This window comes from Dermacentor silvarum, chromosome 2, assembly GCF_013339745.2.
Source record: "Dermacentor silvarum isolate Dsil-2018 chromosome 2, BIME_Dsil_1.4, whole genome shotgun sequence".
Classification (NCBI taxonomy): Eukaryota; Metazoa; Arthropoda; class Arachnida; order Ixodida; family Ixodidae; genus Dermacentor; species Dermacentor silvarum.
Genome location: NC_051155.1, coordinates 237,083,309 through 237,101,859, shown reverse-complemented (window position 1 = coordinate 237,101,859; position 18,551 = coordinate 237,083,309). Strand labels below are relative to the sequence as shown.

Genomic DNA, 18,551 nt, shown 5'->3' with positions numbered 1-18,551 from the left:
GGTCTCGCAGAAAGAACCTAATTGGCTCCGTGGCCGTGCTGGTTCTACGAGACATATTCGTTCTGCGGCACACGTGTTTTTTTTTTTTTTCGTTGTTTATTTTATGGGAAACCTATTATTAGTTCCAAGACCTTGCTTAAATGATGTACGATAACGCAAGAAATATTACAGCGCAATCTAAAAGCTAATTATCCATTTATTTACCAAGGAAGGAGGATGCCCAAGATACAAAGAGAGGTGGTGGAGGAAGGAGTCTATTTGCGGTATAGTGTTTACAGTCGCCTGCACTTTCAGAAACACTTCTTATGCCTCGGCTAAAGGAGGCATAACACACCTGCTACGAAAGACCTTCTCCTGTCTGTGTCTTGGCCTTTTTGAAGCACACAGGGTAGAAGAACACTGATCAAAAGTCACCTGTGTGCCTCTTCCTTTTCTTCAGGATATTTTGAAGGGATCACTGATATTGTCATGAAGCGAATCGGTCGCTCTATTTACCTCTGTTGTTTTAGGATGCCATTCACTTACGCCTGTCTGGTTCGTTCGGAGTAACCAGGACCACAATGCGAGTTAAAAAGAAAATTAAAGAGGTTTAACTCTTGTAAACCTAGTTATTACGAGCGAAAAGTCTGTTTGGCTTGGTTTTTCAAAGACTATGCACACAGTGTTTCATTAATGCACGCTTCCGCTCTTGGTAAGCTTCTCTTAACGTGCTAATCTGACCTCCCTTTGCTCCGGTGTATCAGCAGCCAACTTTGCCTTTGCTTGAGATTCCGTAGCCTGCCGTCTAGCTATATCTACTGGATGATTGGATTCAGCCTGTCGCTGGCGTTGAAGCGCACGCATAGATGGCCGAGCCGGCGCGCCATTCATGGCAAGACTAAGAGACCAAGCGCCGGCGAAGCAGCCGTTAAACCCTCGCCTAGTCACGTGGTACCACAGCGGCGAGACTCCGAGCGAGCGCAGCTGCGACGCCTCTCCGCAGCTTATCACGTGGCCTGACGTCACAGCTGCCACATTTGCGCTCCGGCGGCTCAAGGTCATTGCGACGCGATGAAGGACCTTGCGAGACATGACGTAGTAGTGCTTTCGCTCTAAAACTGAAGGTGAAGACCATCTTCTACGCCGTTCATTGTGTACATATCACTTTGTCAAAGCTGAAGCCTCACTTTTAGTAAAAACACTTTTATAAACTTTATGTGATCATGTCCTTTGGAGGCCGCTTCATCCGCCTTTTCATTACCTTTTATACCGCAATGTCCTGGAAGCCACTGAAATGTTATCACATGTCTAGCGTTAGATGTCAAATAGTGTAGGTATGCTGTCCTGTACCAAAATGTAATTGCTTTATTTAGTGCTTTTCGTGCAAGGCTTTGCAATGCGGCTTTTGAGTCTGTGAAGATTCTCTATTGTTGTCATTGCTGGCATTTTTACTCTCTTAGATATATTCCACACCAACAACGGGGCTAAAAGAGAGCATAGGCCATACAAACTTGTTCTTTCGCGAGAAAACAAATATTTACTATAATCCAAAAAACAAACCAAAACTGCACGCTGTATCATATATGACGCTGCTATTAATGCTTGTCTCACAGAACCACCCGAATGTATTTCTCGATCATAATATCACAGTAGGCTAACAAATAATAAATAAACGCCCTGGTATTTTAGTGTGCTGATTACAAATGTATAAATTGTGAAAGTAACTGGTTTATTTGTGAAGCTTTGTTGTGTTGTGTGATGATCTGCCACAATAAACTATTCTGGTGCTAGTTTTCCAGTGCTAACGTCGCTAGGTATTTAATTGCTAGAGAGTGCATAGATGCCGGGTAAGATTTTCTTTCTTTTCAATTCTGTTGTACTGGAATACGCTTTTCTAGGCGAATATACGGTACACGTACCATGCGTTAATGGGTTGAAGGCCCATTTCGAGGTATTCCATATGGGGTGGTGAGCACGTACATGGGAAAAACAAGTGACTAAAGTAAAACACAAGCGGTAACAGTCTCCAGAAATTCGGAATGATATCATATGGTGGCAACGTCGCACACTGTTAAATAATTTGCACCTTTAAAGTGAGTAAGCGTGTAAATGGGTTTATAACTCGCATCCTTACACCCAAAAAAGAAAGGTTTATTTTTGGGTCTAAGGGTGCAAGTTATAGCTCAGTTTGCACCCTTACTAACTTTTAAGGGTGTAAATTATTTTACAGTGTAGGGAAGGTCGTTTCAGTCTTTTGCTGCTTGAGGAAAAACCGAAGCTTGAAACGTGATGGTTCGGGTGCGAGGATTCGTCCTCACACGTGAACCATAATGATCCTGGGTGATCAAGCGAGTTGCAAAATAAGTTTGATAAAGGGGGAGTGTAGCAATGCGGTGACGAAAAAAAGCAAGACCTATCAAGGCGAATGCTTGCTTTTAACGATACAATTCTGGCGTCATAATACGAAGGATGAAGTATTCTATAGTCGCATGATTCTGTACCGGTTCGAGTTCATTGATGAGAAACGGTATGTCTGCCGAGTGCTCCAAGCAGCGGTGGTGCATTCAAGTTGAGGTCTGACAAATTATGTTTGCAGGGGCAGCTAGCAGCGCACCCAGGATCTCTGCCGGGGAGGGGGGGAAGGAAGCACTTTGCGTAGTATGCAATTTCCTTGCTTTAGCCAGAGGAATCCAACAGCAAAGAAAATGCCTAATAATTATAATATATGACACCAAGGATGATGACAATGTTTATTTCTTCAGCGTTTTACTCAAAGTAATTTAAGAGTGCATGAATAAATACAAGAAAGTGATAGAGTGTTTTTGTTAATCAGGAAAATTCGACCTCAAGCCACCTCATGAATTGTAATGACAATGTGAACAGAGCACTGAAAAGGTACAAGTTAAAGTTAGACTAGTGGGGCTGGACGCGTGGGGGGGGGGGGGGGGGGGGGGGCGTTGACTCAGTTTTAGGGGGGGTTACAACACCCGAACCCCCATCACCCCCTCCGTCGGTGCCCCACTGTGCAGGGGTCATTGGACGCGTTGCGGAGCATGACGAAGGTCACGTTTCGTGAATCCTAAGATCTCATTTGCTGATGAAATTACGTTAGTCGCATGCGCATTCCAGGAAATGTCATAGGACAAGGCTATGCCTAAATATATACTGATACGTTAGAATTGATTCAACAGGGACGTCTGCGACCGTGCAAGTAGAGAGAAGGGCGTAATTACGAAAGCGCGAAAAGGAAACAACGTTGCATTTGTTGGGGTTTAAGGTCATTTGCCAAAGCTCGCACCAATTTATTTTGTACGTTATTAAGGTAATTTTCGAGAGTTGTTTAGCTAGAGAGGTTAGACATAGATTCAGCTTGCAAAGGGTATCGTGTAGGACATACCGGGCTGATTACTCACACGAAGGTAACTGGCACTGTGCTCGCTCTAGGTATACTTCACGAACTGCAAGACAAATTGAGTGGATGTTCAGCAAGCGGGCACAAGGCGCGAAGAGATATGGAGATACACCAAAAGTAACGAAAAACGAACTTACTAGATGTCGCATAAAAAAAGGACTTGCATCAATCACGAAAGAAGCGAACTGAACAATGCGCCAAGATAAATGTGCGCAGACTATATTTCTCGCGTCCTAAAATTTGTTTAGTATATGCGACAACGACGAAATCGTTTTACAAGTTGTGCAACGACAATTGCACAACTTGTAATAATTATGAAAAAGAAAGCCATCATTCTTTTTGTGGACGTTGTTGCAATGCTCTCCAAGATTATTCTCGGCCCCACATGGCCCCACATGGCCCTAATTCTTCGTCCTCGTTCGTCGTCCTAAGTTAGCGCGCAACCTATATACACCAAATACAAAATGTCCTTCATGCTTACCGCGTAACTTAAAATCAGGCTAGCTGTAGAAAGTCAAAATCAATGCATGCAAATGTAATACTGAAGCTCAGTGCATAAAGTGCATGCAACCATGTCTGAAAATCGTGGCTGGTACGTTTACGTCCTGACACGGCTCCTTATGACGTGCCCCGTGTCCCCAGGTCCTCGTGTCCCCGTGTACACATTATTCTTTAACATCACCATGCGTGGTCTACCCACGCTATTGGATCAGATCCCACACATCAGGAACTCACTGTATGCGGATGATATTACCATATGGACCTGCACAGGCTCAGACTCAAATATGCGACGCATTGCAAACAGCAGTTGATACTGTACATGAATACTTACAGAAAATGGGCCTTAATCGTTCACCCAAAAAAATAAGAGATCCTACTAATCAGAAACAAGAAAAATAAGGATGACTACTCGTACAATGAAGTGCACTACAGAATAAAAATCACAGTAGACGGAAACGTCGTCCCTGGTGTACGCACAATAAGGGTATTAGGAATGCTCATCCAGCATAACACCCACAACACAGAAGCTTTAAACAAACTACAGGCAACCGTACAACAAACAACAAGACTTCTCAGGAGAGTGGCAACTAAAAACAAAGGGATCAAGGAACCAGACTTATGCAGATCAATCCAGCCCTTCGTAACCAGTCGAGTCGTCTACTGTTTCCCCTACTACCATCTAAGAAAGGCGGATGTGGGAAAACTAAACTCTCTCATTAGACAAGCATGCAAACGAGCTCTGGGACTCCCCAGGTACGCAAGCACAGACAAACTACTACGTTTGGGAATCCACAACACAGTGGAGGAATTAATTGAGAGGCGCATTACGGCCCAAGAGGGAAGGCTTTCGCGCATCAAGGCAGGCTTGCAGATACTCGGCCGCCTCGGCCGACGCGCTAGTTCCACACTCAATAACAGGGTTCAGTTACCAGCGGCAACTCGTGCTCACCTCACGATTAAACCCCTGCCCAAAAATATGCTGGCAGGGATACACGACGAAAGAAGAAAGGCCAGGGCAGAAAAACTCGCACAAACCTCTCAGAATCGTCCAAACGTAGTGTATGTTCACGCTGCTAGACACACGCGGTGGCCGGTCACGGTGAACCGATTACCGCAGCAACAGTAAAAACAGCCTCTGCCTTAGAGGCAGAAGAAGCCGCCATCGCGCTGGCCATCTCAGCCCAGGCAACTAATTACATCTTGAGCGACTCTAAAAGGGCACTCACGAACTTCATGATGGGCAGTACCGGGCCGATCGCGGCCAACATCCTAAAACATAGCAAATCTAACAATAAGATACAACTTGTATGGGTACCCGCTCACGCGGGGAATCTGGGGAATGAGGCGGCCCGCCTGGTAGCCCGACATTTCATCAACCGGGAGGTGGACTCCTCAACCCTGGATTTCCCGAAGAAAGGGATTACCACACCCCTTTCTTCACCACATACCACATAAGGAAATTACCGCTTATCATAGAGATAATCGCAACACATACGCGAACCCGCATACAGAACTAACAAGGGAACGGGCTACGATCTGGAGACAAATCCAAACCGATTCTATCCCCATCCCCCATCGGCTGTACAATATATATACCCGGATGAAATCCAAGCAAACTGCCAACATTCCAACTGCATGAAGGCTACCCAAAACCCAATTTTTCTGGGAATGAGAGGGAAACCCTCCTCCACAGTCCATACTGCCAACTCCCTCCCACGAGACATATGGGAATCACTCCTGTCGACGACTGACTACCAGGTTCAGGCAGAGGTAACTAACTGGGCCGAAACAGTAGTGGCAAGCAATTAGCCACCACCCTTCGGACCACCGGCAAGCTAATTTAACGACCTTGTTATGCCGTAAATAAAGTTGTTATTCTCTCTATTACGTCCTGATCGTGTTTCGGCGATATTGAAATATTGCATGAATATAGATAGTAACGTGAATATAGATCTAGAACCAGTGTAACGAGCTTTCACGTCGATTGAAATGGCATAGCGATTGGGACTTGGCTGGTGAGGCTCAACTTTTGTATCGCAACTTTTTTAGTTGTTAAGGGACATAATCTTAAGTGCTGTTGCACTCTCTTGAAACGAACCATCGAAAACATTTTTCTGTGTGCATGTCATTGCTGCCTTGTCTATATTCTGTCCACGGACGTCTGGGTCGTTACACAGAACAGACTTTGCCGTTGTCTTAACATAGTGCTAAAGAGCCCGCAAGCTGAGAGAATGGCAACTCTGTGCAGCATTCTTCAGTAGCTATCTATGCGTTTGCGTTTCTTGGCATCGAAGAAAGCGCACCATCCTATATAGAGTTCCGTCCGAGTGTTCACCGTGGTGGCACAAACGCGCGCCCCTTCCCTTCCCCTTTGTAGTTTTACAAATTATATGCAGTAGCTTTCTCAGGAAATACTACACAGTTTGGCTTGGCTTTCTCTCAAATTCTAACAGACAAAGCCTCCTCAGAAGTTCCATATCTTCTCCATGCATGGCTCTCAATTTAATACATGCCTTTAAGCTTGTAGCGCCAACCGACGCCGCAATGCGAAGCGCTCTGGTCGGCGCTCTCGGCTGTCGAAGTGAAAAATAAAGAAGCGCAACGCGTGCTCGAAGCGCAAGCTCGGCACACGCTTTATGCTTTATTTTTATTATCTTGTATGCATGTATGCTGCACTGCTGTTGTTATACCAAAAGGGTCGGGTTCCCTAGCTGTCAAGCTCATCGGAGCTTTTTGTCCCGGCTCCTCCTCTCCAGGAAATAAAAATTGAATTTGAGAATTTGAAACAGAACCGTGAGAGAAGAGACCCCGCGTTTTGCAACGCGTTTAGTGCGAGCAGAAAAGTGTAAGGTTGCATCAAAGAGTACATCGAGATCATTGGTCTCAAAAAACTTACACAACGGAACAGAATTCACATAATCAATCAATCAATCAATCACTCAATCAATCAATCAATCAATCAACCAATTATTTACCTTGCCCAGGAACAACCTTAAGTTCTCAGTGCTGGCGCACGCATACATTAACAAGAAAGAAATGGCAGGGGAATATAAGTAAAAAAACAATGAATAAAAAGAACAAGATCGAAAAGAAGAGTGTACATACAAAAAAGCGAAATGTGAATACAAAAGAAGAAAGGAGGAGAAAGGCAGTCGAATAATGTGTGAAACTAGGACCCAACAACGCAAAGATCGGAAAATACCAATGACAGTGGCTTATGAAAGATATCGAGATCATGAAAATAAGCGCTATGATGACTCGGTATTCTCTGGACGATCGAGTGTTGGTGATGAAAAGCAGGGACATAGAAAGGTTTGTGTTCTCTGGTGATCTTAAGCGGAATACGAAACATGGTATAACCGAGGAGTTCGGGGCAGGTGAGGATATCCATGAATGAGTTTGGTGTTGCGGCAATGCCCTCTCCCCTCACGCAACACCTGGCGCGCCACTGCTTCAGCAGGTGTTCCCTTTCGCCCGCTCTGCTCCGTCGAGGCGCGTCCATGCTGTGGCGTCGCTCAATGGGAATTTAGGTGCCGCTTCACTGCTACTGACGCCGGACGCCGGCTTTTTCGCTCAATGCGCCATGTCACGCATTTTCATCAAAACAGGTCCGACTTCAGGATGCGACAGTCATCAACAGTGTGCATTTTATAATAATAATAATAATAATAATAATAATAATAATAATAATAATAATAATAATCCCGGTACACTGTTAACGCCTGCTGTCGTTGATTTTTGGGTGTGATTCACCAGTCTCATCCAATGTCTATTCATTCGTTCATTCATTCAAGTTTTCGAACTTACAGTGAAACGATCAAGTTTGAGAAAGGAAAAAAACAATCATATCTTTATATATATATATATATATATATATATATATATATATATATATATATATATATATAATCTACAATCTGTAATCTACAAATTGTAGATTACAGGATGGAGAAATGCATTGGCGTTCCAGTTAATTTTGTGCTTCAATGCATAAAGCGACGTTTTGTTAAGAAACTAACTGGAACGCCAATGCATTTTTTTTTTGCTAAGTTCGGGAATTAATATCTCGAAAGCGGTGTCATCCCGGGAATTCATTCCAAGTGGATCCGCCTTGCGAACTCCACGGCTACAATTTGTAGATTACAATATGGGCCATCAGGTAATTAGTTAAAAACTTAATTAGTGAATTCTTATTAATTAGTTGATTATGCATTTCAATTTTTGCGCAAGTAATGTCCGCCGCTTCGAGTATACCAGCTCATTGGGCTATCTGCCATAGGCAACCTTAAATAAATTTTGAAAGTGTTCGCTGAAACACCCTATATATATATATATATATATATATATATATATATATATATATATATATATATAACATTTCATGAAGTTATACCAAGGAGGATACATAAAAATTGCATCACGCAATCAAAGAGAAAGACTGTAGTTCACTAAAGTCCGATGGAGTACGTCAGAGAATACCGTGCATTCTTCTACGAGGAAAGCACCAAGAAATGCTGGAAACGCCTGTGAAAAAAACTCCGCAACGCGCCGCCACTTCGCTCGTAATGAAAACGAAACCTAAAATCACGAAGAAAATCGCAAGTCATTTCTGCGCAATTTATTATCAACACAAATTGTTCAATGTATTTTCATGAAGGTAATAAGTAACACTTAATTCGGAGAAGAAATTTAAACACCACGTTTACGTTTCATTATTTAGCGGTTTTCGAATCAAGCCCTGGCCAGCTCTGGCATCACTGTGGGACAACAATAATGGTGGGTTTGGATGTCGCGAAACTTTTACATCGAGGACCTCAAGCTATTTTCACTTTCTCTTTCGTTGTTCTTTCCTTCTGCGTCTGCAGTGGATCTGTACACAATGGTAAGAACGCGTCATTGCAGCCTTTAGCCAAACAGGCCTACGTTCAGCGATTCTAATAGCCATAGCTTAGTGTTTTTGTAGCTGACGTAGAATATGTTACAGACACCGTTTCCAAATGTCTCCAGTCTCAAGACCGCTTCTTTGCTCTCTTGTTAACTGCAGGAGCGGAGCTGTCCAGCGCTGAATCTCACGTCCTGAGGCACCCTTCCAGTGAAAACGTTCATCACCTGATTTTCGCAAACGAAAGCACAGTTTCTCGTGTTTACCGAAGCAAGGCAGACTTGATCTACAGCGTCGGAGATATTCCCCAGTTAGTGTCGCGAAGTGATTACTGTTCCTTTCTGGTTTCTTACCTTAGCGCCCTGTCCTATTTGGTAGTGATTCTGTAATGTTTCTACAACAGGCAGCAGCTCCAGGCGAGGCCCCTGGTTCGAGATGCTGGCCACGAGAGCTGCCCATCGGACGTGCCTTGCAACAGGCTCAACGCCGAGTGTCTTACGTGCAAGTTCAACTACTCTTGCGTTTATGGTGATGAAGTCACCGTTATGTGCCAGCCCAAGCCGGGAATCAAGTGCATTGTGAGTGATACCGCGAGCACGAGGCCAGTTTCTGTTTTCCTTTTCTTCTCAATGATATATTCGACCGAACGGAACGGTGAACATTAGCTGCTTACGAAAAACAAAAGGCCGATGCAGCTCAGAATTGAAATCGGTGCATTTACAAATTGCATCTCATCCGAGTACAGTTTGAGATTACTGCGTGCAGCACAGGCTAAACTTAAGCGAAATATATTTCCACATTTCATGTGTTTTCTTTCTTAGAAGTGGCCCATATTGTGCACGGAACTGTTAGCTGTTAGAAAAGTCTGGTGTTCAGGCCCTCGTATGTAATCTGAGCGGTAAATTTCTGTACTGAAATGCTAGCAACACGCTCCCCCAAGTCTGACATGCATTGTGCCTGAAAAATATATATATATTTATCATGCTGTTAGAGTTTATTTAGAAAAGTAATCAAAAATTATTTCTTTGACTGTAGATGGTATGTCCTTAACATAGAAGCAGACGAGAAAAAAAGTTTGACGCTCAAGAGCCCCAAGTTTCAAGTGAAAGTGTGAGAAAATTTTTCAGAACAATAAAAGCAACATCATGCGTGGCCGAACCACCAGCTTTGGTCACTGTCCGAGAAAGCCGTTCCTTTAAAGAAGGAACCGGAAGCAGCTTTTATGGACACTTGTCAAAGAACATTTGTTTGGTCGCACAGGTACTATGACCACTTGTGGTTCTGTGGTGCTAGAATTTTTTTTTTTTTTTCTACCTTCACATTTTGCAGTAATAGTTGCTATGGCTTCTTGTTTCACGTAGATGTGCTTAGGCTTATCATGATTAGTGTCTGACACGTTCACTGCACAAAGCTTCACACCAGTATATATAGAGTGCCTACTCTAAATGCTTACAGACATGAGGCCTGACTGTTTAATCTTGTTCTCTGTGTAATGGAACCTGTGTGATTATCCCAGTGTCATTAGAGTGTCCAATTAAGGGATGTATGGTGTACAGTATAGTCCTTACAATGTAAGCCTGCTATGTTAAATAATGTTGATGTGCAAAATGAAACCAAGGAAAATGAAGATTGTTGGCAATGATTCTCCAAAGTTGTTCTCAATTTTCACGAAACTTACACTTTCATTTTAAGCTTCAGTTTTGTCTGCTGTCTACCATCCATTTTGCACAGGCAAAGTAACAGACCTCACCCCCCCAGCATGTTGCAAACCACAAATGGACATGACTTGACATAACAGTTACCGTTAATGTTCGTGTAGTCATATGCCTGAAGAACATCGTCCCATTGAAACATCATCTTTACTGAGTGCATAGGCCTATTGTCATCACTCTTAAATTTCACTTAGAATTTAGCACTTGTGCGTATCAAGTCTATTCTTGTCTATACTTATGCTTAACTATCTGCTCTCGCCAAGCACTAACTGGCGCATACAAACACGTCTAGCACACACATTGTTTCATTATTAAATATGTGCAAGAAATAAAAGAAATGATGCATGCTGCCATGCTTTCTCATTCAGTTTGCATAATGTTAACAGAATGGTCACTAATGGCACTTAAGTTGTAATACAGCAAACAAATAAAAGATAGTAATTCTAAACTCACTTGCCATTTCGTTAGTGTTTAGAAACTGCTTCTTTGAGCTCTTTCCATGCAATTTTTGCACAAGAAAGGCTTGCGCTCGACGTATCACGTACAGGAACCATGGTGCAATTGATTGCAATAACATGCAGGACAAGTCTGGTGCCTTTGAGCGAAAGATGATCTGCCGCTACTGCTATCAGACAGCAAACAGTGAGCACACCTGTGACCACAACAGCACCTGCCAGGTAAACAGTGCTCCACGTCAGCGCTACATTGCAACGTGCAACGTCCGGCCTGATGTTCTCTGTCTTGGTAAGGAGCTGCACAGAGGGTTTTGCATTAAGGGGCCTTTTGTTGACGCTTATGGGGCTGCTGTTTTAAGCAGCACCACCGCCACACTACCACCACCACTCACCCCGGCCAAGTTGTACCGAGAAAGCCAAGAGGTTAATTATTAGCCAAGGAAGCCAGCATATTGTACAATCACAAGAACTAGACTTCGGGCTATGTTCTGGATCAATTTTGGTGGACATTCAATGCCTAAGCCAGTGGGTGCTATTAAAAAATTTAATTGTGGGGTTTAATTGTGGTGCCCTTCCCCAGAAAAAAAAAATATTATGATTATGAGGCATGCCGCAGTGGAGGACTCAGGATCAATTTTGACCCTTTCGGGTTCTTTAACGTGCCTGCAATTCATGGTAAACATCTGTTTTGCATTTTTCCCCCATCAAAATGCGGCTGCCACAGCCAGGATTTGATCCCACGCCTTTGAGCTTAGCAGTGCAATGCCAAAGCCACTACACCGTGGTGGCGAGTGGGCAAAATGCCCATCACTTCAGTGACATGTCATACAGGTTGTCATGTTGCACAAAAGAGAAGTTATTCATGAAAGTGAGTCTGTTTATTAAGGCGAAAGCCTTAGATGGCTCATGGGTTGAAAAATCTGACAGTCCGGCATTACGGCACCAAAATTCATGGTACACCAACAAAGGTTGTGGGTTCGAGTGCCTTATTTAACTCTACTTTAATTAAGGTGCAGTTAATTAAGGCATTTGAACCCACGACATTTGGTATTACTTAAGGCGAAGTTAATTAAAATAGAGGTAATTAAGGCACTCAAACTCTTTGGTGGGAGTGACCTAAGATGTTAATTAGGGCTAAGTTAATTAAGGTAGAGTTAAGGCATTTGAACCCTTTGGTGCGAAGTTAAGCCCATGACCTTTGGTGTCAAATAAGACACAGCTAATTATTTTTATTTATTTATTTATTTATTTATTCAATACAGCAGGCCCAAATGGGGGCCCAAGCAGGAGGGGCAGAATACATAAATATTTACATATACACGTATGTATATATATACACACACATGAAAAAGAAATACAAAAGCAATCCAACAAATGCAATGATCAGAAAAAGAAATGAAAGCGATGACCTAAATAAGATTAATAGAAGGTACACTGAAGAAATACAGCTTAACAAACATTAGATTAGTATCACACGGTTTAAGGCACCAGGAACAAAAGTAATACGCATATATGAGCACTTGCAACCATTCTCGCAAGAGGGGGAAAAAAAACAAAATCGACAAATACCAGAAGTTGATGAACGAGCGACCACTGCAAAATGCGGAAAATAATAGAATAAGGAAGATGTGGAATAAATCAAGCAAAATTCACGTGTAAAAGAAAAAGAAAACAGTAACAAGGCTTGCTAACATAGCAATACTACTGTATTGTAGAGTTAATTAAGGCACTTGAACCCACGGCCTTTGGTGTTAATTGAGGCAAAGCTAATTATGCCACAGTTAATTAAGAGAGTTCATTAAGGCACTCGAATCTTTGGTGGGTGTTGGACCCAGAATCTTTGGTGTTAATTAGGACAAAGTTAATTAAGGCACTCGAACCTACGACCTTTGGTGGGAGTCAAACCCTCAACCTTAGGAACTAACAATGCATTTGAATGAGAATGTCAAGTAATTTAATTAATGTCTCATGAGTGCGCAGACATTCACCTTCATCCTCTTTAGTGTATGCTAAAGTGACTGTCAACTTTTGTTTATTCATGACATGTTGAATACGGGACATAATTCTGCTATTGGTAAAGCTTTTGCTTGTAAGAAACCATGTGATTACCACCCATGATAATTCATTGTCAAGCAATGTCAGAAGTAGTATACTTAGCAAGAAATTTTTCAGCCAATTGAAAAAAAAGATTTCTTCTAGTGAGAGCTTTACCATTAGAGAGCAGTCAATACATACTAGACTGCTGTGTTACAAAAACCTTGTTCATTTTCAGGTAGGAGGCAATTCCACAAGAACCTGCTCTGCAATTGGACCAGGGGCTACAGCTGGTGGACAGCCCTAGTACTCAGGTATGTATACTTTTGTAGCACACTTTATTTTAATGTGCTTAATTGCCATGAAATTGATGCACACACACTTGTTCACACTTCTGACCTGCGCTTGTGATTTGATTCTACTCATCAGCTATTCTGCACGTAAATTTGCAAGAGCTATCATCTAGCCATGGCTCTCCCACGTTTGTTGCCCTCCTCTTTAAACATGGCAACAACAATACAGTCACACCTTTATTTAATTAAACCCAATTTTACAAAATAATTCTATTTAATTAAGTGCTCTTAATTCCCCAACACAAATTTGTGGAGCCTAATGTGTTGAAAACTTCAGAGCAAGGAAGTGAACTTCAGTGTCTTGTCCGAATTAACCAAGTTCTGAGGGAAAGTGTGGGTAAAGTGTGTTCAAAATACCCCAAGATTTTTTTTTTCACATATTTTATTGTTATCTTCTCAGTGCAGCAATTCATTAGTCCAGCAATAGCCCCGCAAGCAAAAATTGCTTTTTATTATGGCTCTTGAATAATACTGTGTTACCCGTGCATGAGCACTTTCAGTATTTTTTATTTAATGAAGCTCTTGGTTTAATGCAATAATTCTTGGGTCCCTTCAACTTTGTTAATTAATGCACTCGATCTCATGAAAAAAGAATGCAGAATATAGGGCAAGCCATGCATCTGGGATCCTCATGCAATACAGCTTGCGACACATACATTACATAAGCTTGTCGCCCAACACAAACCAAAGCTAAGCAGAACTGAGGCAATCAATTGTGAACAAAACAGTACTGTGTGGTGTTTGTAAGGTTCATTGCAGTTTTGTACATAGAAGGGTGTAAGATTGGGCTTGTTGGTAAGACATGCTTGTTGTAAAACAGCATTAAAATGCTATATACGGCAATCTTTCAGGTGTATTCTTGTATTGTTTAGTGCCATCATTATACAAATGTATCGTTTTGTATACCCACTCCTGCCCAAGACCTGACACTAAGGCCGGCAATATGTATCAAATAAAATAAATAAAAAAAGTTTGATTAACAGTACAAGGACCGTTCCGTTCACTCTTCTGTCCCCTCTGGTGTCCTTGCGCTGTTGATGAAACTTTAAAGTTTGTACAGTGGGTTCTGACCAGTTTGTATTGACATTGCAGCATTGTGCTTGGTGGCTTTGGAGCAGACCGGTTCTACCTGGGCATGTGGCAAGAGGGCATTGGCAAGCTCTTCAGCTTTGGTGGTCTCGGTGTCTGGACGCTGGTCGATGTCGTCCTCGTGGCTGCAGGCTATTTGGGGCCTGCTGATGGTTCCCTTTACATTTCGTGATGGGGCATTCTAGTCGGTTACGGGATTTGTTACAGTGCACTCAGAAGGGGCTGATGCGCTTATGCCAGCTGCAGGTGTGCCAAATAGCTCTGGGTAGAGTTGCAGCAGGAAAATCTCCCCCCCTCCATCCCACTTATAGTGACAGCGCAACAAACAAAAGGCCTGATCTCTGGGTGCCTACATTCCGGCCCAGAAAAATGTGTGCAGTGAGGTTTGTGACAAAAAGCCAGACTTGTTACCCTCCTCTGAATCACCAGGTGACGTTGGTTCATTTCTCTAAACCCACAACATTTTACTTGAACCATCTTCACTACATAAAGCTTTTTTTGTTTTGTTTTTTAAACGAAAGCTGCATGTAAGTTTTGGCGATTTGCTAGGCGAGTACAGAACCACGGTTGATGCCATATCTTCAAAAGCACAGTGGTATGCAAGGACCTCGCAGCATTGCTTACAAAGGAAGCAAACCCCGGTGAGGATACTATCGAGCAGGTGTCAGGGAAGACAAACATACAGTTCGGTGCTGTAATGCTTCAAGCAGTTTATAGCATTTTTGTGAGAAATTTTACCATGTTCTGCGGTTGGATATTTTCCCTGACTGTTTTCTGGCAGTGCATTCTTGGTCAATCACTTCCAGTGTGTGCCAATTGGTCAGACGGCAAAAAAAACAGGCGGCTGGGATGCACAGTTGGCATTGAACCACGGAAAAGGTGAATGTTTTGGCAGTCTGAACATGCCACCTGGTACTGCATTCGGATTTCCAGCCTATTGTGATACAGTTGAACCTCACTATAACGAAGTTGCATCGGACACGAAAATACCTTCCTCATATCCGATATTCATTATAAGCGTGCACACAAGTATTGATGAAAAAAGTATTCCTATCAGGTCTATGTAAAAGAAGCACAAGTGGGGTGCCTCCGATGGGCCAGCAGCAGGTCCTGCAGATTTTTGATGACCTGTCGACACCTTGCTGTGCCGATACAAGACACAGGAACAACAATAAATTATGTACACGTGCTCTGCACCACCATGAATGCACCGTGCTCTGCACCAAATAAATGTGCGTTGCACCGCCGCACGGGCAAGCGATTAAGTTTCCTCAGTGTATAACTGATACCGTGTCCGATCCTGCATTTTCGATTTCAGTTAGAGCAGGATAATACTCCATTGAAATAAAGAATCGCCAACCAAATGCTATATTTGCTCCATTATATTAGATATTTCGTTATATCCGTGTTATAGCAAGGTTCAACTGTACGTGTGAACAACATGGCCTTTAGAAGAAACAGCATAAACGTCTCTTCCTTGCATCCTGTTCTTTTGCACTATTTCTGCACAAGTCATGAACCCAAATGCATACACGCTTCGACATAGCATTGTGTGGTTTTACTGGCTGCTAGCACAAACTGCTGGGAAATTCAACATTTTCACTGAACCAATGCTTTGTGAACCTTTGATGCCTGGCTGTACACATTTTCTGTCGGGTGTACATCACATACAAGTGAGAGTGTCACCAAAGGTAATAACCTCTCAAGGATTCAGCCTCCTTGGCTAAAGCTTTGTGATCCACACAGGGTTAATGTGATCAGATCAGTTTGGGGAAACAAGCAGACGGTCAGTCGCGGAACATGCCCAATATACGTGGCCTGTAAATAGGTGTTGTACACACAGCTCCAGCCCTCCCCAATAACGGTTCCCTCAGAGTAATGGAAACTAGTGGGAGGCCATGTTGAAAAGAATGCAAAATGAGCATAGTAACACCTCTGGCGTAATGAATGATTGCGTCATGGCTTGCTCCTGTAGTAAGGCAGGTAAGGAAGCCGTGTGAGAATCTTATTAAGTGCTGTCCAACATCGTAAAAGTGCAACAAAGTTCTGCATGTGCATAGGATTTGCATGGCCTCTGGGATTGTTGCATTCCACTGTTGCAACAGCCCAGTCCACCAGAATCTCGAAGCCCATGATTTTGGCATACTGCACTGTCATCACTTGTAATGGGACAAGCAGAATGTGCTGCACACAACCTAGAGTGCACTAGGCAAGCTTGGTCCAGTAAATTAAACTTGGAGCATGAAATGGAGGTGTAGTCGAGCGAACAGAAAACATGTTTATGGCAGCTTTCCAGGGTAGTTGACACAGAACAGGGGCCACCGAAAGCAATGGGTGACAAAATGTCTGGTGTATTTTGGACACCAAAACAGCATAAATCACTCCACAACACTGCAGTAAGATCACAATGTGGTTTTGTAATCTTACTCCAAATAGCATAATACTATCATCAGCGTAAGGAAAAGCACATTACAGTGGAATCGCATTGATACAATTCTGCATAATACGTTTTTCAGGCTAATGCATTTTTTTTTTCTTTTCCCGATAATACAGTTTAGTTGGATAATACGAGGGACGTTCCGAAAGCAAGTTTCATCTTTTATTTTCACGCAGAAACATTATTGCCGAATAGAAATACACCATGACATCAGGAACTATACACGTTGCACTATTTTTCCGACATAGTCGCCATCGACATTGATACATTTGTCGTAGTGTGCAATCAGTTGGAAGAAACCACTCAGGTAAAACTCGGTGCCCTGTGATGCAAGGAATTGTCGCACAGCTTGTTCCACGTCGGCATTGTTTCGGAAGCGACGTCCCGAGAGTGCGGCTTGTCCTGTACTCTAGTAATGTTGTTTTCATTCGTGGATTTGGAGGGTCACTCACTTCGACCTTCATCCTCCACACTCTGCCATCCTTCACTGAACATGCAACACCAGCGACCAACCGTTTGACGAGACATGACCTCTTCACCATACACGATCTGTAGGCGTTCATGGATGATGGACACACTAGTCCCACGTGCCCATTCATACCGGATAACAGCACGCACTTCCATTGGCGACCACATTGTCAGCACACATCTGACTCAGTGATTCAGTCACTGAGTGACACATCAGCGATTTGTACTCGAATAACCTCGGGCACACCGGTCTGCTGCTACTCTCTCTTCTTCGGCGCTCTGCACATGCGTCATTCCTCCTCCACTGGCGCTCCTTCCATTGTTGAATGAGCAACTGGCATGGATTCTTATAGGCGATTTTTTGTTTCACATGGTCTACCATGTTCTCTTTAAAAAAAATGACCAAACTTACTTTCGAAACGTTCCTCGTACATTGAATAATAAGATTGTCGGATGGTACGCTTTGTTTTCTGGCTCCCATGAAGATCGTATCCACGAGATTCCACTGTACAGGCTTTTCTTTTTTTGCTGCTATGAATTCTGCTGCTGCACGTGTTGCTTGTTCTAGTAAAACGCTCCATTTCACCTCCATATTTTGGAATATTCAAAGAAAAGGAGACCAGAATTTAACTTTCATGTCACGTTTAAGAGTTTGGGGAAAAACTGTGCGTAGGCAACCCTGCTGTCGGAATTAAGGGAAGGCTTCGACAGTTTGCCAGAGAATTCATAAAATGCCAGACTTGTTGAGTGCTACAATAGTCATCACTATCCTATTGTTATTCTCAATAGTACTTCAGGAGGAATTAAATGGAGCTTTGTTCATGAAGGCACATTTGAACTGCACACATGCAGCAAGAGCTGCTGCATACTGTGAAACGAATGCTCTCTGCAGTGATTTGCCTACCACAGAAAATGCGTCATCAGGCAATGCCTTTTCTGGTTGAAATCTTAATTGTGTAAAGCCTCCTTTCAAAGTAGTGTTGTTACTCGGTTGCATGTCTATACCATGACATGCTTGCAAATAATTGAAGGTGGATCACTAGAGCTTCAGTAAACAACTGTTTGTTGGAGTTGGGCATGTTGCAGAGCAATTTTTGTATATATTGTACACAAAGTATTGTATGATTGCTTGGAAATAAACTCTTCCTTAACTTAATGCTGCATCTTTTGTGTGTTAGCTTTCTCAGATGTCAAGTTTCCTGTTGTCTGCCTTGCCTCGTTTCGTGCAT

General features: G+C 42.8%; 1 protein-coding gene across 1 annotated transcript; it reads left to right on the top strand.

Annotated features, from left to right (window-relative positions):
• The first annotated feature begins 8,622 nt into the window (after nucleotides 1-8,622).
• On the top strand, nucleotides 8,623-18,478 carry LOC119442911 (TM2 domain-containing protein 3). Its single transcript, XM_037707975.2, has 6 exons — nucleotides 8,623-8,774; nucleotides 8,937-9,084; nucleotides 9,178-9,352; nucleotides 11,068-11,230; nucleotides 13,214-13,289; nucleotides 14,421-18,478. Exons 1-6 carry the CDS (start codon nucleotides 8,666-8,668, stop codon nucleotides 14,587-14,589), a joined length of 840 nt encoding a protein of 279 aa, XP_037563903.1. The 5' UTR covers nucleotides 8,623-8,665; the 3' UTR covers nucleotides 14,590-18,478.
• Nucleotides 18,479-18,551: the final 73 nt, after the last annotated feature.

Bases quoted from the DNA above. Each gene is read 5' to 3' on its own strand.
- LOC119442911 (XM_037707975.2), top strand. From the start codon at position 8,666: ATGGTGGGTTTGGATGTCGCGAAACTTTTACATCGAGGACCTCAAGCT. The intron at 9,353-11,067 runs GTGAGTGATACC...AATAACATGCAG, and splicing joins AGCCGGGAATCAAGTGCATT to GACAAGTCTGGTGCCTTTGA. The intron at 11,231-13,213 runs GTAAGGAGCTGC...GTTCATTTTCAG, and splicing joins GCCTGATGTTCTCTGTCTTG to GTAGGAGGCAATTCCACAAG.